Consider the following 26,879-nt stretch of genomic DNA (forward strand, 5'->3'; position numbering starts at 1 on the left):
ACCATGAGCTGACTTCTGGGAAGCCCTGTTTCCTGCCTGGCCCGTAGGTAAATCTGGTATAAAGCAATAAATAACCCTGAATAGTGGCCACCTCAGTGGAGGCCTACTGCCTGGTTACATTACTGGCTTTCTTGTGCTTCTACTGTATGAAGAACAAAGGTAAATATCCTCGGATAACAGGCCATAAAACACTACAGAAAAGAGAAAATTTTAAATCATAAGACGGATGACAATTTTCAGTCACCCTCTACATATGAGGGGGAAAGTTCTTAGAAACTTGTGAATATGTACTACATCCGTCACTTGATTTACTTTTAAAAACTATGATTAAGAGTCCAAAGTTAATCAAAAACTATTATAGAGGGGGGTATATGGGAACTCTTATACTTTTCACTCAATTTTCCTATAAATAGAAAACTTCTCTGCAAAATAAAGTCTAGGGGCGCCTGGGTGGCGCAGTCGGTTAAGCGTCCGACTTCAGCCAGGTCACGATCTCGCGGTCCGTGAGTTCGAGCCCCGCGTCGGGCTCTGGGCTGATGGCTCAGAGCCTGGAGCCTGTTTCCCATTCTGTGTCTCCCTCTCTCTCTGCCCCTCCCCCGTTCATGCTCTGTCTCTCTCTGTCCCAAAAATAAATAAACGTTGAAAAAAAAAAAAAATTAAAAAAAAAAAAATAATAAAGTCTATTACTTTGTCAAAAACAAACTATTAACACATGACTATCGTAGTTATCACTCTAAGAAAGCTTAAACCACCCCAGTTGGCTAATGGGTGGTTTTTAGACTTCACCAAATTTCTCAGGATATCTGGTGTGGACAGCTGTGACTCCCCAGCTAATAATCTGCAGGTTTTAATTTGATCACACAGCTTTTCCAGACTTCATTTCCGTACCTTATGGCGCATAAAGGGCAGGCCAGAGGGAGCCAGTGCCCTCCAAGTATCTGGATACAAATCTCAAAGGGATCCCAGGCCTCAGGAAGTGCACTGGCATAAACAGGCTGCTGTCCGGGTCACTAGGGATTTTCTACCTTTATCGCTCTGGCAACTTTGTCTGTCATCTCACCAAGAATAATGCTCACAGAGCAAGACTTCCAGATTCACTCTCCCCCAGGTAACACATTTCAATTTCTTACCATCTAGAGAATTATAAAACTAGATTTGATGTTTTACACAAGTCAGGCTTAAAATGATAAATCCAGAGCGTGTTCTATTGTCCCACTGCATTATTCACGATGAAGAACGTGAATACGAATCGATACGTTCTTTACTTGTTCCACATTGTAAGTGTAGTGTGAAATAATGCATAGGAAAACACTTTATAAGATGCTCACTATGGCTGGAAGGTACCACTATCAGAGTTTTTGTTACTTTTCTCAAGTGCCATAGTGATTCTTCTGACAAGTGGTACCTCCCCAAACAATGATATTTAGAGTTAATTCAACGTTTTGCTGGTTGATTACAATAGGAGTTGAAAATTCTGTCCTGTCTCTTGCATGGATGTTCAAATATCTAAGAGTGTCACTACCATGTTACAAGGAATTTGATGGCTCCTGTAGAGATGAATAATCATAACATAATTTATACCTGTGAAGATAATAGACAAGGATAAATAAACATTGTTTAAGCATCTGAATTCAGCCCAGTGCCCCCAAATATATGTCCAATACGGTGACATAAATCAATAAGTATATGTGACATCTGAATAAATGCATTAACAAATAATAACAAATAAACAAGCAAATAGTAGATGCTCTGCTATTCGATTAGCAGAGAACAAAAATCTCTGAGCTGCTGAGGGGTTGTGAGACACACACACTCACTGTCAGAGAGCATATAAAATAACAAATATTTCTGAAAAACTAAGGCAGTGAAGATCACATTTGAGGGGCGCCTGGGTGGCTCAGTTGGTTAATATCTGACTTAGGCTCAGGTCATGATCTCACGTTCATGAGTTCGGGCTCACTTCAGGTGAGCTCGAGCCCTGCTTTGGACGAGTTCTGCTTCTCTCTCTCTCCCTCTCTCTCTCTGCCCCTCACTCACTTGCATTCTCTCTCTCTCTCTCAAAAAAAAAGAAAAAAGATCACATTTAAAAGATGTTTAAGCTCTTGGACCCAATAATCCCATTTCTCGGAATCTACACTAAAATATAATCAGACCTTCAGTCATAAAAATATCCAAACATTTGTTGCAGCATGACTTTATAAAATTGGAAATGCCTTATATGTCCAACAATGGGAACAGGTTGAATAAATTATCATGTACCCAGATGGTGACCTATTATTCTGTCATTAAATATTGTTATAGGAATTTCAAAGATGACCATGAAGAAGAAGTGGGTACTGCCTGGCCCTCCCGGAGTAAACAACTAGAAAACTGGATAAAGTATACAAAAGAGTGGTTCTAAAAAATTAGGGAGGCCTGAGTGGCTCAGTCAGTTAAGCACCCAACTTTGTCTCAGGCCATGATCTCACGATTTGTGAGTTCGAGCCCCACATCGGGCTCTGTGCTGACAGCTTAGAGTCTGGAGCCTGCTTTGGATTCTGGGTCTCCCTCTCTCTCTGACCCTTCCCCACTCATGCTCTGTCTCTCTCTGTCTCAAAAACAAACATTAAAAAGTTTTTAAAGAATTGGACAGCAGGAAGCACAGGACAGTGATTCCGGGGAGACGAGGTTATTGCCTGGAGACACTTTCTGGACAGTGGTTTGTCAATGTCTTACAGTCAAATACTGACATATCCTCTGGCTATGCAATTCCAATCCTAGAGAAACAAAAACATAGGTCCAGAAAAAGATGTGTATGAGAATGTTCGTGGCAGCTTTATTTACAGTAGTCAAAAACTAAGGCAACTAGTACATAAATGAGTTCTTCGATCTAAGGCATAATACAGCGATTACAGTCCACAATACTTTATAATAAACTTCAAAGTCACTAAGAGACTACAGCTTAATTGTTCTCAACACGAAAAAGACATGATAGTTACATGACACAATAGAAGTGTTGGCTAACGCTGCTGTAGTAATCATACTGCGATAAGAAATATATCAAACCAAGTTGTGCATCTCAGACTTTTACAGTGTTGTCAATTACATCTCAATAAAAAATAAATAAAATAAAACAGGCGTTGAGAAAAAGAACTGGAATAACCCAAACAACACAACAAGAGGATGGATAAAACAAATGTTGGCATATTCACGAAGTAAAATACTACCCAGAAATTAAAGAACAAGCCACCAATACCAGCACCTGTGGCTGCGTCTCACAGCACGCTAAAACAAGCCAGACAAAATGACACACTGTTTAATTCCATTCGTGTATTGTATAACCGGAAAAGCTAATCTAAAGTGAGAAACTTGGGGCGCCTGGGTGGCTCAGTCGGTTAAGCGTCCGACTTCAGCTCAGGTCACGATCTCGCGGCCGGCGAGTTTGAGCCCCGCGTCGGGCTCTGGGCTGACAGCTCAGAGCCTGGAGCCTGCTTCCGATTCTGTGTCTCCCTCTCTCTCTGCCCCTCCCCCGTTCATGCTCTGTCTCTGTCTCAAAAATAAATAAACGTTAAAAAAAAAATTTTTGTTTTAAATAAATAAATAAAGTGAGAAACTTCCAGAGGAGTTGGTGGTGGGAGGGGGAGGGGCTGGTAGAGCGCAGACTGGGAAGGCACAGGGGGGGTGGTGGGGCCGTGGAAATGGTCTGTATTTCGATAAGGCTGTGGCTTACACATGTGTCTGTAGGTGTCAAAACCCACCCAACTATACCCTTACGATGGGTGCATTTCACAGTGTGTAAACTGTATCTCAATCAACAGGAAAAATGAAAGAAGACACTTATTACAGGACTGAATGTACTATTTTAGCTCCATAAACATGCCTTTCCCTAGCTGCTCTCCTGTGTACCCTTCCTCATTCCCTGCTCCCTTCCTTCACTCCCTTCACTTGGGTTGTCTCCCTGATTCCCTAAGCTTCCCTTCCTTATGTTCTCCAAGCACCCTCAACCCCTATTCCACAGGACCAAAGAGGTCTGCTTACTTGCCCATTTCCCCCACGACCAGAGGCCCTGAAGGCCAGACTCGGCCTTAAGTAACAATCAAAGCAGCAGTGATAACAACCAATATATAAGGAAGCTACTGTTTGTTGCGTACCTTCTCTGCGCTAAGGGTTTTCCCCAAATGCCATCACTGTCTTGTTCATCAAGGAATCCTGAGGCCCTAGCACCCAATAGGCAGAGATCATGAATTATTAAATATATACCGTGTTCTCACCTAGGATGGAATAGATCAAAAGGTAATTCCTAAGGCACCTGGGTGGTTCAGTCGGTCAAGTGTCCGACTTAGGCTCAGGTCATGATCTTATGATTTGTGAGTTCAGGCCCCACGTCAGGCTCTGTGCTGACAGCTCAGAGCCTGGAGCCTGCTTCGGATTCTGTGTCTCCCCCTCTCTCTACCCCTCACCTGATCACACTCTGTCTCTCCCTCAGAAACAGATAAACATTAAAAAAAAAAATCTAAAAAAAAAAGGTAACTCCTGGTAATTAATATCACAAGTGATTTTTTAGAAACTTTTTGCCTTGTATTTTTTTGTATTTAAAAAATTTCCACTTCTATATCAAAATAAAGGATGTTTCTGCACAGGGAAAAGGTCAATTGAGGACATTGAAAACACAAGAGCTATTTTGAGGTATAGCTGAGGTATTCATGAGCTCCTTTGTTTTTTTCTAGTTGTCCCAGCTTTATTTTTAAGGATAAAGATGCTGCAGTTTGAGTAGATCACTAAGTAAAAAGAAAGAAATAAAAACCCAGCAAACGCTAGAATGGATTCCAATGGCACCATATTTTCCAAAGAAGTATTTCTTCAGAAATTAAAACTTATCTTTATAACAGGAAGAAATAATGATTTCAGAACAGACCTCTCTCTTTCCATACATATACAAAAAAAACTGTATTTTGAAGTCAAAATAATTGGGGACAAGAAAAGTATATTGAGACAGGGTCTCAAAACCTGCACTGATTTCCCAGAATCCTCACCAAAGCCCAATCTAAGAAGCCCTGTTGTGTAAAACATACTGTATTAGTGAGGCCAATCCTCTAACTTTCAAAACAAAATAAGGGGCAGGGGATGCTATACGAAATGTGCTAAATGGCAATATGCTTATGCTTGACTGTTCAGCAAACTATTGATAATACATAAATGATAAAGCTCAAAAATAAATCTTGTCAGGGCACCTGGGTGGCTCAGCTGGTTAAGTGTCTCACTCTTGCTTTTGGCTCAGGTCATGATCTCACACATCCCGAGATCGAGCCCCGTGTCCGGCTCTGTGCTGACAGTGAGGCGCCTGCTTGAGATTCTCTCTCCCCCTCGTCCTCTGCCCCTCCCCCACTCATGCTTGCTCGCTCTGCCTCCCTCTCGCAAAATAAACAAACATTAAAAAAATAAATCTTGTCAAGAAACAGAAGTCTGTACAGTCCTTGAAGCCTGGTCTCAGTTAATTTCACTTATTCAGCGCACCTGCCAGGAACATTGAACAATTCAAGGTATAGTATTTGTGTACCCATTTGATCCTATAGCTCTTTAGGACACCAAAAGATAAAGGCATGGCACCTAAGACGAGCTGTGGGAGGCTGGCAGAAGAAGCCCCTCAGAGACAGCCGTTGTCAGAAGTATGAGGCAGTCACAGTTTTACAACAGGCCTCCAACTGTTTCCCCCTCCCCCGTTGACAGGCTGGGGTGGTTCCATGTTTCCTCTACTTGAATCTCCCATGACTGCAATGACTGGGTGGCCCATAGCGCCCAGGGAGGTGCTGCCACGTGACTCTGGAGGCCAGGTCTACGTGGGGACACGACTTCTGGAACTTTCTCTGGAACATTTGTGCTGGAGCCCTGAACTGCCATGTAGGCATTCTGCCTTAAGGCTGCCATGCTATGAGGACGCCCACACCAGCCCACATGGAGAGACCACACAGAGAGGTCTTGAGACCACATGAGGCCCCAGCTGCCCCAGCACCCCCTTCTCAGCTGCCCCAGTACCCTCTCCCCAGCTGCCCAGACCCCTCTTGCTAGCTGCCTCAGCACCTCCTCCCCAGCTGCCCCACCTCCAACCCCCATGCCTGCAACCTTACCCATAGACCCACTCAATCATGCCCTTCCTGAAATACTCACCCATAGAAACTGGGATAAATATAATGAATGCTGCTGTTTGAAGGCATAAAGGTTTGCTGTGATTTCTTACACACTAGATACACAATAGATAACTGGAGAAGTTGTGTATGAAACAATAAAATGAGATAATAAAAATACGAAAACAAAAGAAAGACCTAGCTAAGAGAGTAGCAGTTTCACAGAGAACAGGACGAAAAAGATAAAAATGCCTGAAGGACAAGGATTTTGTGTGGCTTACTTCAGACCACAATGAAGAGCTTAAGATTTCTTCCAATCTATTCTTTTTGCCAAACAAATTCAAGAAAAACTTAACATGTGAAATTGGTTGAGTATAAAGTAACAGAAAATTGAAACAGAATGAATCCTTTTGAATCAATGCAAGTATACGGTTAACAATAATTCCTACCACAGTTTCCAGGAAGGGTCTTTGCATGACCTCTTTTAATGAACAGCCAAGACTCCCCTGCAATGAGAAACTCCAACTTACATGCAATTCTTGTTCTAAAAATCTTTCAAGATTTTCCCCCTGAAGACTGTGAAATCTGCCTGTTCTTTTCTTATTTACCCTGTGAGTGTGCTTAGCAAACACCTTCTATTTGGATATGACACAATAATAAACCTCAATCTAGTTCTGGTCAATTTTTCAGAAATTTTAGGGAAAAAACAACAGACATCCAAATTAATGAGGTTTTATAAAACCCGGCAAACAAGCAGCTATTGTTTAAAGGTTCGTATAAAACAAAGGCCCTTCTGTGATTATGTTCCCACAACAAAGTGCCACTTCCTAATTAAACCTACACAGAAAATAAAAAGCACTGCTTCAAAAGGCAGTTTTATTTTCAGTGCTATAGGAACCATTTCCTTTTTTTACGAAACATATTTTATCTTCTAAACGAACGTTACAAATTTTGACTCACAAATCTGACCACCTCCCAGTGACAGTTTTTTCCCAGGTTTTAAAAATTTTCGAGGGAGAGTACAACACATTGGTTCATTTTCCTGCTTCTTGGCCAAAAAACACATGGCCGCTAGCACCCAAATCTACCAGTGACCGTAGGGAAAGGACCCCCTGAGTGGCAACATGAAGAAAGAGAAACAAGGGAAGGGTTTAGGAAGACCTTGAACTATCCCACATCAGGAGGAAATTCTATGAGATCCAGCCAGTCTCCCCGTAACAGGAAAACAGTGATAGGAGACCAGGAACAAATGAGGTGAGACAGTAGCATAGTGTGGAAGGAACCAGAAGTCCCGATGTCCAATCCCAGCTTCAGCACATACAGCCACTTAACCCTGGGTGAGCCAGTGAACCGCTCTGTGCTGCAATGTGCTTACCTCCAAAGAGACCATCTGTATTCCAGGACTTTTGGGGAGAGCAGATAAAATAATATGGATGAAGAAAAGAATGCTTTGTAGTCTATAACCTATATTTATGTTAGTATGTACACAAATATAGATTCCTATATATATTCATTGTATATAAGTACACAATACATAGATTATATGTATACAATATATACATGCATAGATTTAATATGCCATATATAGATTCTATACCTACTGTATATAATTCTATATTATATATTTTTATAAGTTCTATATGATTCTAAATTCTATATGTTATCGATAAGGCTTCCAGTCAACAGCAGGTCAGTAGTTGACTTATACATGAATTTTCAACTGCACAGGTGGTCAGTACCCCTAACCCCCACACTGTCTAAGGGTCAACTGTGTAAGTCCTACACATACATATCATATATATACATATATATATGTGTATATATATATATATATATATATATATATATATATAAAATACATATATGTTCATATGCAAGGTATATGTATAGATTCCTATACACATACAGGCAATAAATATTCCTTTTTAATGGGATCATCAAAATAAAACTAAACACAAACTTGCAGTATGAACCTTGAAACTGATTTGTATTCACCGTATTACTTCATTAGCATACATATGAGATCACACTCTTTTTTTTAACCCAGTTATTACCCATAACAGAAACAGAAAATAACTAAAATGTCAGGCATGGGGATTCTTATGCAAGTGATGGGTAAACCATGTAGAAGAATATTAATGTACTTTCAAAAATTATTAATAATGAGTTTTAGCTATGTTGGGAAATGCTACAAAGTTAATAAAACATCAGGACACAAACATATATGTCAAAAGTTTCAGCTTTTGACATATATGTCAAAAGTTTCAGGGATCGTATTGCCCATTGATGAAGACAGAGCCCAGGCTCTTGAACCCCAGTGAGTTCTACTCTTGAGCAAGTTACCTGAACTCCCTAAGTCTCAGTTTTGTCATTTGTCAAAAGGAGATCATAGTAAGACCAAACTCATAGTGTGAGTATGAGGATTTGATGATGTAACACCCATAATAAATCTGTTATACATGATAGCATTATTGCAGCATTATTAAATACACAGAAATCCATGCAAAAGCCTAAAAGCAATATGCTGATGTTATTTTGGTTGCTTTGGAGGGAAGGGATTATAAGGTTTTCTGCCTCTTTACACTTACCTGAACCTTCTAATTTTTCTACCATGAGGCCATGTACTTTTCTAACTAGGAAAAAAAAATCGTTTTTGACTTATGAACGTATTTCTCAACATCTGCATAATTGCATCCTTCAGCCTTCTGCTACTAGCTAACTCCAACCAGATTATATCAAGTTCTTGGTTAACCTTTTTTCGGGTGATATCTAAAGATCTTTGGGACTTCAAAGTCACTTGTGGACTACAAATATGACAGGAGGAAAGGAAGCTCACATTTATTTAGTGTGTGGAGTTTGTCAGGTGCTTGACTAGGAACAACATTTCATCCTCAATGCTGTGACCTTCTACTTTGTAAATTATGAAAGCATAGTGCCCAATTACACTTTACACATCTCCATGGCACCACACAATCAAGAAGTAACAATAAATACATATATAAATAAAGGAACTGCCTCCCTTTTCCTCCACCACTGTCCTTCTTAAAGTCACGGTACCAGGGTATCACCCTGTATGGCCTCTAAGCCAAGATCTAAGGACACACCCAGTCTGTCAATGTATCAAAAGGCACTCCATGGTTTGCCCATGAAAATTCCAAATTTTGCATTTTTATTCCAAAGCTGATCTAAAAACTTACTATAAGCATATTCAGGATCTGGCCAACCACGGTGAAACTACTGTTCCAGGGTTCAAGGCCGTGTCTCTGTGTTTACATGGTTGCAATGGCACAAGTGATGACCTACTGAGAAGACAGTCTCTGTGCTGGTTGCAAAGCAACTGCAAATCCACCTTTCTATACTCTGCTTTGGGGGGCTTTGAGTGGAGGCAATAGTAGGAGGCCAGAAGACTGGAAGGCAGCCTCCCCCACGCCTCTAGATGCCAATAACCCAGTCGCCTCCCCTGGTTCCCCTTCAGCCATTAGCATCCCCGAGTTCCCTTGGTACTCTCTTCCCCAGTCCTCTAACACTGTTTAACCTGTTCCTCGTGCTAGATACATCCCTGTAAATAACTGGTGTGGTTTCTGATTTCCTGATTGGATGGACCCAGCTGATACAAAACAGCATGTATTTCACAGTATACCAACTTTCAAAAGTTGTGGTAAAATATACATAACGTAAAAAATGACCATTGTAGCCATTTTAAGTGTGCGGTCCATTGGCACGAAGTACATTCATATTGTTGTGCAGCCATCCCCGCCATCCACCTTGAGAACTTTTTCACCTTCCCAAACTGAAAGTCTGCACCCATGAAACACTGACTCCTCAGTCCCTCCTCCCCTCAGCTCTGGCAGACATCATTCTCCTTTCTCTCTCTCTAGAGAGAGAACCACTCTGGTGCTGCATAGAAGTAGAGTCATGCAGGGTGGCTGGGTGGCTCAGTCGGTTGAGTGTCCGACTTCGGTTCAGGTCATGATCTCGCGGTTTGTGAGTTCGAGCCCCGCATCGGGGTCTGTGCTGACAGCTCAGAGCCTGGAGCCTGCATCCAATTCTGTGTCTCCCTCTCTCTCTGCCCCTCCCCCGCTCATACTCTTTCTCTCTCTCTCTCTCTCTCTTCTCTCAAAAAGACAAAAAAAAGAAATAGAATCATGCAGTATTTGTCCTTCTGTGTTTGGTTTATTTCACTTAGCATGTTTTCAAGGTTCATCCATGTTGCTGCATGTATCGGAATTTGCTTTCTTTTAGCTCACCAAACTCCACACCCGAAAAACAAATAACCCAGTGAAGAAATGGGCAGGAAACATGAATAGACACTTCTCTAAAGAAGACATCCGGATGGCCAACAGGCACATGAAAAGATGCTCAACGTCGCTCCTCATCAGGGAAATACAAATCAAAACCACACTCAGATAACACCTCACGCCAGTCAGAGTGGCCAAAATGAACAAATCAGGAGACTATAGATGCTGGAGAGGATGTGGAGAAACGGGAAGCCTCTTGCACTGTTGGTGGGAATGCAAGTTGGTGCAGCCACTCTGGAAGGCAGTGTGGAGGTTCCTCAGAAAATTAAAAATAGACCTACCCTATGACCCAGCAATAGCGCTGCTAGGAATTTACCCAAGGGATACAGGAGTACTGATGCATAGGGGCACTTGTACCCCAATGTTTCAACAGCACTTTCAACAATAGCCAAATTATGGAAAGAGCCTAAATGTCCATCAACTGATGAATGGATAAAGAAATTGTGATTTATATACACAATGGAGTACTACGTGGCAATGAGAAAGAATGAAATATGGCCCTTTGTAGCAACGTGGATGGAACTGGAGAGTGTGATGCTAAGTGAAATAAGCCATACAGAGAAAGACAGATACCATATGTTTTCACTCTTATGTGGATCCTGAGAAACTTAACAGAAACCCATGGGGGAGGGGAAGGAAAAAAAAAAAAAAGAGGTTAGAGTGGGAGAGAGCCAAAGCATAAGAGACTCTTAAAAACTGAGAACAAACTGAGGGTTGATGGGGGGTGGGAGGCAGGGGAGGGTGGGTGATGGGTAGTGAGGAGGGCCCCTTTTGGGATGAGCACTGGGTGTTGTATGGAAACCAATTTGACAATAAATTTCATATATTGAAAAAATAAATAAATAAATTGTCTCTAAAAAATAATAAATACTGAAGTTAATGCCAAAAAAAAAAAAAAGAATTTGCTTTCTTTTGAAGGCAGAATTATATTCCATTCTATTTACGTACCATACTTGGTTTACTCATTCAGTTATTGACAGACACTGGGGTTACATCCACCTTCTGGCTATTATGAATAATGCTGCTATGAACATGGGTGTGCAAGTATCTCCTTGAATTCCTGCTTTCTGTTCTCTTGGGGATATATCTAGAAGAGAATTGCTGGAGCATGTGCAAAGTCTCTGTGTAACTTTTTGAGGGACCACTACACTGTTTTCCACCACACTGTACCATTTTACATTCCCCCCAGCAATGGACCACGATTTCAGTGTCTCTGCACCCTCACCAACCCTCGTTATTTTCTGTTGTATTTTTGGTAACAGCCGTGTCAGTGGGTGCAAGGTGGTATCTCACCGTGGTTTGGATTTTTGAATGTCCCTATTGATGAAAGATTCTGCCTGGTGTCTAAACTTTGAAAGTAGTGGGTCTCAAACTGGAAATCCTTGGGTTCTTCTACTTGGGTTCCTTCTATCATAAGGAATACATTCAAGTGGAATCAGCAGGGCCTAAAAAAATGCTGACAAGCATTACATTCAAGATACATCAAATGGTGTGCCTGGGTCGCTCAGTTGTTAAGCGTCCGACTTCGGTTCAGGTCATGACCTTGCAGTTGTGGGTTCAAGTCCTGCGTCGGGCTCTGTGCTGACAGCTCAGAGCTTGGATCCTGCTTCGGATTCTGTGTCTCCCTCTCTTTCTGCCCCTCCCCTGCCCATGCTCTGTCTCTGTCTCTGTCTCTCTCTCTCTCTCTCTCTCTCTCTCAAAAATAAATAATAAACATTGAAAAAAATTAAAATTAAAAAAAGATCCATCAAATGCACATGCTAGTTCTCTCACTCAGAATGACTTCTTTAAAATTTTAAGTTGTCACAAAACTGACTCAATTCAGGGGTATAGTGCTGAAGACTAAGCTCCGAAGTCACTTGATAGTGAGCAGGAAGTAGTTTGTTATGTAGACTACTCACATATATGTTAGGATTAACATTTGTTAAAGTGAATCTTAAGCTTTCTTTTTCTTCCTTCCTTCTTTCCTTCTTCCCTCCCTCCTTCCCTCCCTCCTTCCCTCCACTGAGGTCATCATCTGGCTGTTCCTGAGTTCAAGCCCTGCATGGGGCTCTGCACTGACAGCATGAAGTCTGCTTTGGATTCTCTCTCTCTCTCTCTCTCTCTCTCTCTCTCTCTCTCTCTCTCCCTCTCCCTCTCTCTGCCTGACTCCAGCTTGTGCTGTCTCTCTTTCAAAAATAAACATTAAAAAAATAAAATTAAAAATTAAAAACCAGTGGAGAGCAATGCAGATTAGAAGAGATTTAAGAAGTCTAACAATCAAATGTGAGAAGTGGTTTTAATGGATCCTGGTTTGAAAAGGAAAAAGAGCTACAGAAGACATTGTTGGATAAACGGGGAAAGTTCGATACGGATGGTGAAATAGTTATTAGGGAATTGCTCTTAATTTTGTTAGGGCTGCAAATGGCATGGTGTCTCTTCAGGACAAATCTCTTAACTTTTTGAAGCTACAGAAAATATTGTATTGGTACAATATCATCATGACTGCCATTCGCCTGGAAACTGGGAAGCTGAAATCAAGATTGCAGAATGTTTAACAATCTCTGAGGCTCAGGGGTGGGTATGTGCATGCTTACTGTAATATGCTTTCTCCATATTAAAAAATGTTCATAATAAAAAGGCTCAATAAATAAATAAATCTGAGAGAGATTTGCATAATGCACTTTTTAAAAAACTGAGAGCATGACAAAAATTTTACACTGTCTAAAAAAGGTAAAGAGGGGCGCCTGGGTGGCTCAGTCGGTTGAGCGTCCAACTTCAGCTCAGGTCATGGTCTCGCAGTTCGTGAGCTCGAGTGCCGTGTTGGACTCTGTGCTAACAAACAGCTCAGAGCCTGGAGCCTGCTTCAGATTCTCTCTCTCTCTCTCTCTCTCTCTCTCTCTCCACCCCTCCCCTGCTCATGCTCTGCCTCTCTCTGTCTCTCAAAAATAAATAAATGATTTAAAAAACTTTAAATAAAAAATAAATTTAAAAAAAAAGGTAAAGACATTTCTGAGTACCAATTAGTTTAAGTAATCTTAATTTGGAAATTTATCTAAAAAGCACTAGAAATTACCTAGAGGTCTATAACTATGTAAACATGCCTATTTTTGAAATATGCTTTAAAGACCTAAAACTGATGAGCCCCCTTGAATTCCTCAAGCCAACTCAGCTCAACCTAAAGCAAAAGAGATCCCTTCAGAGTGAAATCAAATGTGACACATTGCATGATAAATGACAGTCTAACATGGATCTGAAATCCAAAAGTAAAATGTCCAGCTGTTAGTTTGCCTCTACACTCCATATACTATCACATTTCTGATGGTGAAAACGGCTGTATTTTTCCCCTTGAAGATAGAAAATAAACTGAAAAGGCGATGGGAAAACCAAGATCTCCTGCAGTAGAGGAAGAGATTCAATTTCTCACCATTGAAATAAAAACAGGCCAGGCCAAAATGGGGGTTCTTTTCTCTTTTGCTTTAGGGAGGTTTACAAATATTAAGACATGACATAATAACGCAAGACATACGGCTGAAAACAACTGAAAGTGTTATTTTACTGAAATACTATGAACCTAAACATGGGGGAAAATCTCCTGAGCCTCACCTTTTGCTATTTTATTTACTGTTATTATTAGAAATAATACATTTTCTAATAGGCCCTGATAATTCCACTTGAATGATTCCTTACGGTAGAAGGAACCCAAGTAGAAGAACCCAAGGGTTCCCAGAAGAACTCAGATACATTAGAAATAATACAAAAGTTCCTTGTATGTGAATATACACACCATCACCTTGCCTTCTACTTAAACGCCTACACATTTCAAAAACTATTACTTTTTGGGGGCACCTGAGTGGTCTGGACGTTCGAGTGGTCGACTCTTGATTTCGGCTCAGGCGATGATCTCACAGTCATGAGATTGAGCCCCACACGGGGCTCTGCGCTGACAGCACGGAGCCTGCTTCAGATTCTCTCTCTCCTCTCTCTGCCCCTCCCCTACTCACGCATGGGTACACTCTCTCTCTATCAAAATAAGTAAACAAACATTTTTTTTTTAATTCTTTTTTTTTTTTTTTCAACGTTTATTTATTTTTGGGACAGAGAGAGACAGAGAATGAACGGGGGAGGGGCAGAGAGAGAGGGAGACACAGAATCGGCAACAGGCTCCAGGCTCTGAGCCATCAGCCCAGAGCCTGACGCGGGGCTCGAACTCACGGACCGCAAGATCGTGACCTGGCTGAAGTCGGACGCTTAACCGACTGCGCCACCCAGGCGCCCCAGTAAACAAACATTTAAAAAAACCCAAAACTAATACTTGTTCAGAGAATTATAAATCTTTGTCATTAAATTTTCACAACTCCTATTTCAACCCTGCAGTGCATATTTCAATGATTTGTCTCTTTGAGCTTATAGTTAACATGATATTGATGAGTTCTAATGTAAGAGAAATTAAATGGAAATAAATAAGAATGTCATGCAATGGCTTTTCTGGAGAACTCAAATTCGAGATTTTGACAATAGCCCAAAACACCTGCCATCTCTCTTTCATTCCTTCCTCTCAGATTTCTTTCCTTTTCCTTCCCTTTCCCAGAAACATCGGGACAACCAAGACCCATATCATATTTTTCTCCGTTCTCCTATGTAGTCTTGAAGCAAAGCAAGAAGATACGGGCGTGGCTGGAGCCATTTATACCTTGTCTTTCCCAACTGGTACTGAAGGCTTGCTCACAGAAGTAAGGACAATCCATTACTCTGGGACTCACCGACGGCATGACAGGGCCGGAGCATGGCCAACAGGAGTCACATCATCCCTTTGGTTTCCTAGCCTTATTTTCTACATACAACCCTTATGCAATACCTTTGCACAGTGATAATAGTAAGCCAATAACCTCAAAAGGAACTCTGCGTTTTGTCCCCTCACCCCCAGGGTGTCTGACGACATGTAGCACACAGCTTGATATGGTATCCCAAACAGGTGAGCGTGCCCCGCTCACCCAGATTCCAAGAACACCAAACCACGTGGACACAATTTCACCCATATTCTCGCAGATACCTGGGAATGATAAATGCGACAAGAAATAGACTACTTCTGCGTATCACTTGAATTCACCTGGTGGAAAACAGTCTGACCAGAATGTAAACATGCTGACACAAGCCAGACTTTCTGGAAGGGCATCGGGAGAGCACAACTCAGCAATCCATAGACATCCTTCAGTGCTTCTGGCCCGACCTACCTGTCTTAAGTCCAGAGTGATTGTGACCCAGTGATATTCTCTCCCGTTTTGAATACTGGGGCTTTGCCACCAGTTGTTGGTCCCATCGATTGCATGTGATATTGGGTGGCGTTCTGTGAAAAGAAAAAATATAGGCGTTCCTCTCAGCTCTTTAAAGTTTTTGACTTCCCAATGGCAAGGCTAGTGGACATGAGTGGCAGTGAAGGTGAACACAACGTTCGTGACTCCTAACAGAAGCCTTCAGTCATCATTTCTAGAGGTACCAGTCCCCAAGGGCACTTCCAAATAGGAGCGACACTTGCCTTTGGGGTTGGTGCTGTCTGCGTCGCAGATCCGGCACTGTGCGTTGCGCACGGGTCGACCGGGCACATGCTCCACAAGCTTGCAGGACATCTCGGGCCCCCGCTCCCCACAGGTGGCGTTGGTGCTGATGTGCGCGTTGCTGGCAAGATTGAGAATGGCAGGAAACAGCCCTGAAAGTCAGGATTCACCAAGTCAGCTCAGCCACTTGAAATCGAAAGAATGGGATTACTTCACCTCACTCTGCAGGTGACTCAAAAAGAGATTTTGAAGTCTGTGCGCTGAGGGAAGGAAGCCTTACACCGAGCAGCACATACGGCAGATTCAATTATATGAAATTCTAGGACAGGCAAAATTCATCTATGAGGAAACAATAGGAACAGGCAGTTGCAGGGGGTGGGAATTGATGGGGGGGTGACACGAGGGAGCTTCGGGGGGTAATGTTACATTCTACATCTCGATAAAGGTTTGGATTACACAGACATGCTGTCATGAAAAATCACAGAAGGCACAAGTCTACAGTGTGGGTAGGTTTGAGTATTTCACTGTATGTACACCTTACCCGAAAAACAAAAAAGAATCAAACAAATATTGACGTACGTGCTTAAAAGTTTAAGAGCAGGGGTGCCTGAGTGACTCAGTCGGTTGAGCATCCAACTTTTGGTTTTGGCTCAGATCATGATCTCACGGTTTTGTGAGCTCAAGCCCCCAAGCTGGGCTCTGTGCACTGATCACGTAGAGCCTGCTTGGGATTTTCTCTCTCTCTCTCTCTCTCTCCCTCTCTCTCTCTGCTCCTCCCCCACTCATGCCGTCTCTGTCTCTTTCAAAATAAATAAGTAAAGTTTATTAAAAAAAAGTTTAGGACCAAAGCATACTGATGCCTAAACTCACTTTGAAATGCATCAAAAATGAGCTGGGTTGATGGATAGAGATGGAATACAGGTGGTAGAGAAAGAGTAAAATGTTCATTGTAGGATCTGGGTGGGAGGAGAGGTGTTCATCATACAATTCTTTCCACTTCTCTGATTGAAAATCTTCACAATAAAATGTTGGGAAAATAGGTGTCAAGACAAGTTTCAAATGATCCAATGCATGTATCTGCCAATGAAATTCAAACACCTTTCACTTAAAAGAAGGGCACCCATTCTCTGTCCGCCTTGTTCCCGCTGCCTCTGCCAGAACTTACCTGGTCTTTCCCGTAATCATCTAGGATTTTCCCTGCCTTCTCCTTTTTCTTTACTGCCTATTTTTGTTGGTGAATAAGAGTTTACAACACTATGATCCAGGTTTCAAAATTCTCCTCAGTTCAGTAATAATCTTTGCCTTTGTACACTCCTTTTTGTCTTGAGTGATTTTTATCTTTAAGCAACTGGTCCAAACTATTCAGAAAACAATTTTTGGATGACTGTGGGAGGCAGAATTGCTTTAGGGTCTTTGGAAACTTGGCTGTATCTTGTTAAAAGAAGATAAGAGCAGTGAAGATTCCATAAAGATCGAGAAACAATGGTGTACAGGACACTGAAGAGGCATTCTACCTAAATGATTTTGTGTACTGAGACACAAAACTTCAGTGAGGGGGCAGGGGGGTGTTAGCTAAGGGGGGTTTCTCTAATTTACTCGAGGTTGATCTCAGATCACAGGAGATAATCTTTTCTTTATAAAGAACAAAGAGTCAATGTTTTCTCTGCAATGTTTCTTTTCCAGTAAAATCTGAAAAAGCACAATATAATCTTAGTAATATAGAAGGAGTTCATGTGTTCAATTTTTATTGTTTAGGTAGTGCCTAATGTTTTCAATGAGCTTTTCTAATATAGATATTGTAATCACTGAAATTACAAAATTCAAATGGTGTTTTTGGTAAGAGTTACTGCATTAAAAATAATTACTATGCATCTATTTAAAAAATAGATGCCACAGGGGCATCTGGGTGGCTCAGACAGTTGAGCATCTGGCTTCGGCTCAGGTCATGATCTCGCAGTTCATGAGTTCAAGCCCAGCGTCGGGCTTTATGCTAACAGCTCAGAGCCGGGAGTCTGCTTTGAATTCTATGCCTCCCTCTCTCTCTGCCCTCCCCTGCTTGCTCTCTCTCTCTCTCTCTCACTCTCAAAAATAAATAAATAAACTTAAAGATAAATTAAAAAAAAAAAAGATGCCACATAAAACAGAACTACCTATCAATAGTGTTCTATCCCAGGAGAATGGCCTTGTTCAAGTCAAGAGGCCCTTAGCCTCTCAATAGAAAATAGTTATTGAATGTTTATGTTCCAGATCATTACTCCTAATTGTGAAACACAATGCACACTTATATCCTATACAATATTTAATATGTTATATATTTTTTCACTGTGAACTTAAAGTTGGTTATTTTTATCATATTCCTTTAAAGGGGATTCTTTTTTAATTAAAAAGGCTTTGTGAAGAAACTGATGAATTGTTATGTGTAATTATGCAGTTCCCTAAAGTATTATTCTTATCCACCAATAGTTAGACACTTACATTTTATGTACTGATCTGGTTCCTAAACCAGATTCTTGCGTGTGGTATTTACATGGTAGGAGGAGCTGATATTTATTCTGTTTGGTGCTGAGGTAAATACTCATTTTCTCCATCCTTTAGGAGATTACCATTAGAATTACCATTTTAGTAATCTGGTTTGAATGTATCTTAGGAGGCATTTAAAATACAATATGGCTGGGGCGCCTGGGTGGCTCAGTCGGTTAAGCATCCGACTTCGGCTCAGGTCACCATCTCACAGTCCGTGAGTTCGAGCCCCGCATCGGACTCTGGGCTGATGGCTCAGAGCCTGGAGCCTGCTTCCGATTCTGTGTCTCCTTCTCTCTCTGCCCCTCCCCCATTCATGCTCTGTCTCTCTCTGTCTCAAAAATAAATAAAAAACGTTAAAAAAATTTTTTTTGTAATACAATATGGTTTGGGGTCCCTGGGTGGCTCAGTCAGTTAAGTGTCTGACTCTTGATTGCGGCTCAGGTCGTGATCTCACAGTCATGGGATTGAGCCCCAAGTCGGGCTCCATGCTGAGCACGGAGCCCGCTTCAGATTCTCTCTCCCCCTCTCTCTCTCTGACCCTCTCCCCTGCTTTTGCGCTCTCTAAACAAACAAACAAAGATTAGAAAAAGAATAAAATGCAATATGATTTTAAACACTGGTGTTTTATCCCTAGAGCTAAAACAATATTTTTCTGGCTCTATACCACATGTATGCATTTAGATCTGCAGTACAATCAACTCTATCCATTCCCTTGGCACAGATTAGAAAAAGAAAAAGAAACCAAGGTCATGGGAACTGATTTAGCGATGCGTTTCTCTATCGACAAATACTTCACATGTTGACTTAGCAAGTGCTCCCACTTCTTCACCCCCCCCAAGTGCTCCACATCAAGAGAACTCCCCGCTTCCTGCCCAGGGGCCCCTCCCACTCTGGAGAACCTCGGTGGCCTTGAGTTACAGGGGGCAGCTAGGAGTGGTGAGGGCACATGCTCTCTGTACTCAGAAGTCCCTGCTCCAAGTCACTGATGCAAAGAAGCACAAACCTTGTGAAGGTAAACTGAACAGAATTTGGTTGAATAATATCTCAATCATAGTAATCAGCATCAGGTAGTTCTTTGTACTAGATAGGGTTTAAATTTTTTTCATGTTTATTTATTTGTGAGACAGAAAGAGACAGCTTGAGCAGGGGAGGGGCAGAGAGAGAGAGAGAGAGAGAGAGAGAGAATCTCAAGGAGGCTCTAAGCTTTCAGCACAGAGCCTAATGTGGGGCTCGAACTCATGAAATGGTGAAATCATGGCCTCAGTTGAAGTCAAGTTGGACGCTTAACTGACTGAGCCACCCAGGTGCCCCTGTACTAGATAGGTTTAAAGAATTTCTGTATGTCCTTACCTTGCTGGTATCATACATACACTTTTAATACAAGAAAAATAAATTCCTTCACTAGTATGTTTGAGTAGAAAAACCTTTAAATCGTTTTAGTGCCATAAAAACATCCTGGCTGTCTTTCACTAAAACTAATCTTTCTTCTCAGATAAACTAATGTTTGAAGAAAAAAAAAACAAAAACGATTCACTAAACATTATTCCTTGCATGAATACATTTACTTTCACTTCACAGTTATAAAATAATTACTGTTCCCTATTGCATATGACCACATCTGCTAGAAGAAAAAAAGGAATACACACTAGAAAAAGCATGTGTTAAAAATAATTTTTTTAAGGGGCACCTGGGCAGCTCAGTTGGTTAGGCATCCTGACTCTTGATCTCGGCTCAGGTCTTGATCTCAGGGTTGTGGGTTCAGACCCCGTGTTGGGTTCTATGCTGGGTGCAGAGCCTACTTTAAAAAAATAATAATAATTTTTTTTTTTAAAAACACCTCAGGTTGCTGAATCATTTCAAAGACGACTGAAATACCTCAGTAAAGGGAAACTACCCAAGCTTCAAGTTGGAGGAGGGATAGGAAATCAAAGGGTGAGAAAGGGCCTCGGGATCAAGAATTTAGCAAGAGCAAACGTTTGATTTTATGCATAAAAATCAAAGGCAGAATGAAGGCTACAGTAGGATACGTATGTTACACAGTTTTCCCATTCCCTAGCCATGGACTTAATAAATTAGACTATACATTTTTGTTGAGAGACATTATTTACTTTAGTTAGTGTTCCTGTAATACTAATCTGTATTTTTCTCTCATTCAATGGGACACACAATGGAATCATTTCTCTATGTGTGTATTTAGCCAGTAGCTAATATGAAGCCAAACTCCACTGAGCATGAAATAAATTCCTTCTCATTCACCAGTGTTTTTTTTTGTTTTTTTTTTAATTCCCTTTCCTCACAGCCTGAGTACATATGGCCTTCTTAAATGCACTTTAGGACTTGTCAATCTAATGGAGGTTTCTAGATGTTTTTCTCAGCAGCAAATATTGTTGCTGCCTTAAAACCAGAGTATCTAAAATGCTGACTACCCTGAAGCTAATTGCAACATCTTTTTCATCAATATTTCTCAAATGATTCAGGGTCGGTGGTTGAGGGCCTTAATGCATTTGTGTGTAAGAAAAGCATGAGTTTTTCCAGTGAGATTTGTTCTCTGTTTTGGAAAAAGAAAAAAAAAAACAGTTTTGAGTTCTATATAATGCTAGTATATGATGCTATACTAATCCATACTCAAAACCAATGTGATATCCTGAAAAGAAAATGATCTGCAATTCTTAGTTAAGGAGTCTAGGGCAATAATTTCAGATCCTTTTCTTCCCCAGAATGGAATTAAAAATTATGAAAATCTTATGGGGTTGAATAATCAAAGTGGCTTTTGCTGTCAGGAGTTTTTATTTTGAAAAATAATCAAAGCTATTTATTCGATCATGGAGAAATTTGGAAAAATATGAATGTAAGTTCCTGAATTGAGAAATTTGTGATTTTTTTTTTTTAAATTCAAATCCATTTTGTTCTCCATTTACTCTAACCTCACCCATTTAACCAAGTAAACTTCTATAAATAAATAAATTAGAGAAGGCTAGTATTAGAAATAAACCACTCTGGGGAGCCTGGGTGGTTCAATTGGTTAAGCATCCATGTTCGGTTTAGGTCATGATCTTGTGGTTCATGGGTTTGAGCCTCACATCAGGCTTTGTGCTGACAGCTCCGAGCCTGGAGTCTGCTTCTGATTCTGTGTCTCCCTCTCTCTCTGCCCCTCCCCTGCTCATGTTCCGTCTCTGTCTCTCTCTCAAAAATATATATTAAAAAAAAAATTTTTTTTTAATTAAAAAAAAGAAAGAAACTACTCTGTTTGCCAGCACTCTTTGAATCATGGTAGTTGCCTGGTGGACCAATAAAAACAGCACCTCTAACAACGACAAATGGCATCATTCAGAGAAAAATTCTGGAAGGATCTAACACTATTCCAGGATAATAACATCAATGTATTCTAATAACTTAATATCCAGGTTAATAGTACTAAAGTATTCTAATGACTTGAATTTTAGGGAGATGATGATTTCACTTTTAGTAATGTATCCACATGAATCCAAAAAAGCAGGTGAGGATGTTAGGTTAAGTTCAATAAACTTTCTGTGAGAATCTCTTAGGATCAAAGCACTAAGGCAGGCACCCCCTCTGAGACACCAGGATGCCAGATCTGGGCTGTTCCTAACCCTGGGGCTCTCACAATCAGGAGGGAAAAACAGGCATCTACTCACAGATTCTAGTAAGAATAATATTTAAAATGCAGCAATATTTTAAAACATATTAGAGGAGAGAGTCTAGAACAAGAAATGCAGTTAGGGATAATCCAGGCAGATGGATGAGGGTGTGTACCCAGGCAAAGGCAGGTCTAAAATCCTTTCCCAGCTCCTCTTGTTAGTTTTCAAATCAATTTCAATTTCCTTCCCTTTGCATATTTCATATAACCCTTCATTCCCTACTCACCCTTCAAGCTAAGCTCTGATCTTTCCTGAATCCCAGGCTAATATAGATGTTCTTCTTTTGTCCTGTTCCCATCTGCACTTAGCATTTACACCAGTTCCCATCTCCCTCCCATTTTTCTCCCCTCACTATCCATTCTCTGAAAAATAAAAACAACTCTGATCAATCTGTGGGTTACTTTGGGGTAGAACCATATCCTACTTGCCCTAAGTTTGCCTCTGGCTCATGTGAATGCCCAATAAAGTCTGAATGGAAGAATAAATAAATGAAGGAAGGAATGCTCTCTCACTACTAAGTGCACAGAACTGGGAGACTAAATCTAGACTCTTTTCCTGGTTGCACTTGAACATAAAGACATGCCTTTATGTCTTCAGGCACATCAACCTCTCAGAGCCTCTATTTCTTCAACTATTTTTTTTTTACTTTTTTAAAATGTTTATTCATTTTTAAGAGGCAAAGAGAGACATAGCATGAGTGAGCGGGGGTCAAAAAGAGAGGGAGACACAGAATCTGAAGCAGGCTCCAGGCTCTGAGCTGCCATCAAACAGCCTGACACGGGGCTCGAACCCACGCTCCGTGAGATCATGGCCTGAGCCGAAGTCAGATGCTCAACCAACTAAGCCACCCAGGCGCCCCTTCAACTATTTTTTTTAAGTTTGTTTATTTATTTTTGACAGTAGGAGAGATAGGATGCAGGTGGGGGAGGGGCGGAGAGAAAGGGACACAGAGGATCCCAAGCAGGTTCTGTACTGTCAGCACGGTGTCCAACATGGGGCTCCATCCCATGAACTGTGAGATCATGACCTGAGCCAAACCAAGAGTTGGACGCTCAACTGACTGAGCCACCCAGGCATTCCAATTTCTTCAACTATTAAATGAGTATTTTTATGAGCCCTTTTTTCTAAGTTATTATGATTCTGGAATTTTACCTCAATAGATTATCAGGTAAATTTGTCCATCATTCTCTTTCCCACTATTTGGAAAATGAAGTAAGAAAAGAGTTTCTCCATTCAATGTACAGAAAGGCAAAGAGAAGTAATTTGGTAATTCTTTTATCATTTTGGATAAAATAACCAAAAAGAGGGCCACCTGGATGGCTCAGTAGATTAGGCATCCAACCTGCATTCAGATCATGCTCTCATGGTTCGTGGGTTCCAGCCCCCACATCAGGCTCTGTGCTGACAGCTCAGAGCCTGGAGCCTGCTTCGGATTCTGTATCTCCTTCTCTCTCTGCCTCTCTCCCTGCTCACACTCTGTCTCTGTCTCTCAAAAAATAAATAAATGTTAAAAAAAATTTTTTTAAAGAATTCAAAAGAAATATAAACTGGCTTTCTTTTTCTTTCTCCCTTTCTTTCCTTCTTTCTCTTCTCTTCTCTTCTCTTCTCTTCTCTTCTCTTCTCTTCTCTTCTCTTCTCTTCCTCTCTCTCTCTACTTTCTGCTTTCTTTTGCTCCTTTGGGAGTCACTCCTCAGAGCTTTGGCTCTCAAGAGGAGAAGGAGAGAAACAAATGATGTTTCATACAACCTTGATCATAAGTCAGAGAACTCACAGAGGCTGGCTTTGCTTCTGATCTATGCCTATGACAATAGCACTTTCTTGACTCTTGCCTACTCCCCAGTGTATAAATCTACATCACGTGGAATTTTTCCAAAACAAGTTCTACTTAATATGGCATGTTTAATGTCGAACTGGTACACGTTCAGGCTTAAAATGGAAATGTCCACTCCAATCATGTATTTTCTATCAATTCTATTAGAATGGAAAGTCTATCACAATCACCACTACTTATGAAAGGCAGTGTTTGGGTAAGGAGAAAGAACATGGACTTCTGTATCACAGCACCATGGATGTGAATTATAAGTCTACCAGTTGCCAGCTGTGTGGCCATGACTGAGTGGCTTTACGTCTCAGTGCCCTTATTTGTGCAATGAGAAGAGCAGTGCCTAGGAACTTCTGTGAGCATTGAATGAGATTATGGGTAAAATATAATGTATTAGGAGCTCAATAAAGAGTTGCTCTTATTATTTGCATATTGTAAGTGGATACCACTAATATCAGTTTCCTCAAATATAGTTAGACTTACATGGTTATAATTCATGTATTTGAGTCTCTGTTTCTCTGATTTGATTTTTAGATGAAATAGCAGGCTTGTCTTCCAGGGTCACTGAGTATGAGAAGTATCTGCCTTTAAACAGAAGAGACACATTCAGCCCAGAGTGATGTGCATCCTGAATGACACACGGAGGAAAGAAACCCAGACTCTCCAAGGCAGGGACTCACTGCACAGAAGGCTGAGCAGGACTGCTCACTCTATTCACACTTGACCCCCTTCCCTCCTCCCTTTCTTCCTTGCTTACTGTTCCTTCTGATGTTGCCTTTGCGACACTGTGTGGTCATAAATCCCTGTACGTTAAATGTACATTTGTAAATCACAATCTTCTCTCATTGTCCTAGGAGGTGACAAGGGAAGACGTCTCTGAAGAGGTGACGTTTGCACAGTTACACAAAACGTGAAGAGTTAGCCATGCTAACTCCTAGGGGCAGCGCTATACTTTAATATACTTGGTTTTCTTTGTAGTATGCTTTTTATGCACTTAAAAACATGCTAAGAATAGGCCCGTTGGCTTTGCCAAAGGGACCCGTTGGTACCAAAAGGCCAAGAGGCCAGGATGGGAAAGTGCTCCTACTAAAGTGTTGGGAGTCAGGGGCTGGTGGCATAGGTCACTCTTAGTCTCTTTTCCCCACCTCCTCATCCCCGAATCTAGTCCATCTTTGGACAAAGACAGCCAGGAGGTTTCCTGCCCTTCTGATCCAGGTGGGTCGTGAAGGTGAGTGAGAAGAGCCCCGGCCAAGCCAAGAGTTAATGTCCTGCTCAGGCGAAGTCCCAAGTGACCTGACCAGGTGGGCCTGACATGGCGCCCGCCTCCAGCTCCGGGGCACTGAGTGGAAAAGGAGCCCTTAATGTCATCCAGGCTGCCTGGGCCAGGAGATGAGATGCCCTGAGGAAACCAACCTAAGCTTTCCTGACATCTTTCCTCCCTCCGAGGGAACGAACCCACCCTCATACAGTTATCCCGTGATTTCTCGCATTTGCCATCGGAGCTTATTTTCAGGGACACGTTCTCCGATGCTGAGGACCGTGGGCATATGTGAAAGAGTGGGGGAAAGAGTGAAGAGGGTTTAAGTTGAAATTACTTACAGCAGCACATCCCCAACCCCTAAAATATGTTCAGGAGGCTACTTACCAGTTGTGGCAAAATGCACCTCACCTTAAATGGGTTTTTTTCCAGAAAACAACACAAACACCCCTGCAGGTTATGAATTAGTGTATATGAAAAATAAGCACACGTGAAACTATTTCCCCACTTTTACTTGTGGCTTATCAGCAATTGTCAGAGGCTCCTTAGAACAACTGGTTCCTTCCTCTTCTGTTCCTTTCCCCCGGGAAACCTACAACCATGCTTTCGTAACAGGAACACACCATTGAGAGAAACTCTATTTCAAGTTATTTATCCTAAATTACAAATCATTTTAATCACTAGTAAGTGAACTTGTTTTGTATACGAAATACCGTTATTCTCAGAACTTTGAAATAATATACCATCATGGCTAAAGTTGAAATGTGCAAAAGTCTTGCTTGCTTAGTGTTAAACAGGGCTTTTGCTTCCGATGCGAATTATTCAAAAGTGACCAGTTATCTTATTTTCTCGAAAATCTCACACTTGGGAGCATTTTTAAATGAAGACAACTTGGGGTCCTCCGTAGGCTGGGAGCACTGTCAGCTCAAGACAGAAACAGGGCAAATGGCTCCCCGCCCACAGCTCCTCCTCCTTCAAAAGCAAATACTTGGGTTTTGGACTACACCAATTTAATCATTGATGGCTGTTAGTAAAAGAAAAGCTTTAAGATATTCTAGAGATTCCAAGGCCCTTTCCAGCTCAGTGGGGGAAAAAGAGGGGGAGGAGCGGACAGAAGGAGAATGAAAAAGAAAGACCCTACATAATCAGTGAGGGAAAAGTCAAATCCAAACTCCTGGGAGCTTGGCATTTAACACAGTTGACTTTTTTTTGTCTCACATGGGAAGATGAAGAGACGTTTAATCTCAGAAAAACTAGAGGGGGTGGTGAGCTAAAGGCCTTCTCAGGGTTTTGCTGAGTTCCATTTCCATAGCAATGGACTCAAGGTGTCCTTGACAAAGACAGAGGTTTTCACTGTTAAGATAAATAAGCAGAATGAACCAGCTGGGCACAAACACCCTCTGCAGAAAACAGAACCTTATCGGGATCCACCCACTCCTCCCCCAAAGGCTTGTTTAATGCTTATATTCCATGACATGGTGGTTTTTGATTCAGCCTAATAGTTCAGTTGCAGAGACAAAAACTAGAATTCATTCATCAGGAAGTGTTTTTCTCTTTGGCTGCCAAGGGCAGCAACTTAAATACCTGTGGAAAACATTATTGCATTTAGGCAACACACAAAAGGTCCTCAACGCACACACATATTTTGAAATCTTCCGTCTGGTTCCCACTGCCCTGGAAAGGC

The 26,879-nt window shown here is 41.4% G+C and overlaps 1 protein-coding gene across 1 annotated transcript in view; it reads right to left on the reverse strand.

Annotated features, from left to right (window-relative positions):
• Positions 1-26,879, reverse strand: part of LAMA1 (laminin subunit alpha 1) — a 152,009-nt gene that overhangs the window by 120,833 nt on the left and 4,297 nt on the right. Inside the window, exons 3-4 of the mRNA XM_032595339.1 lie at positions 15,915-16,085; positions 15,613-15,725 (exon numbers count right to left, since the gene is read on the reverse strand). Coding sequence (XP_032451230.1) covers positions 15,613-15,725; positions 15,915-16,085 — 284 coding nt within the window. The remainder of the gene's footprint in view (positions 1-15,612; positions 15,726-15,914; positions 16,086-26,879) is intronic.

This window comes from Lynx canadensis, chromosome D3 (assembly GCF_007474595.2).
Source record: "Lynx canadensis isolate LIC74 chromosome D3, mLynCan4.pri.v2, whole genome shotgun sequence".
NCBI lineage: Eukaryota > Metazoa > Chordata > Mammalia > Carnivora > Felidae > Lynx > Lynx canadensis.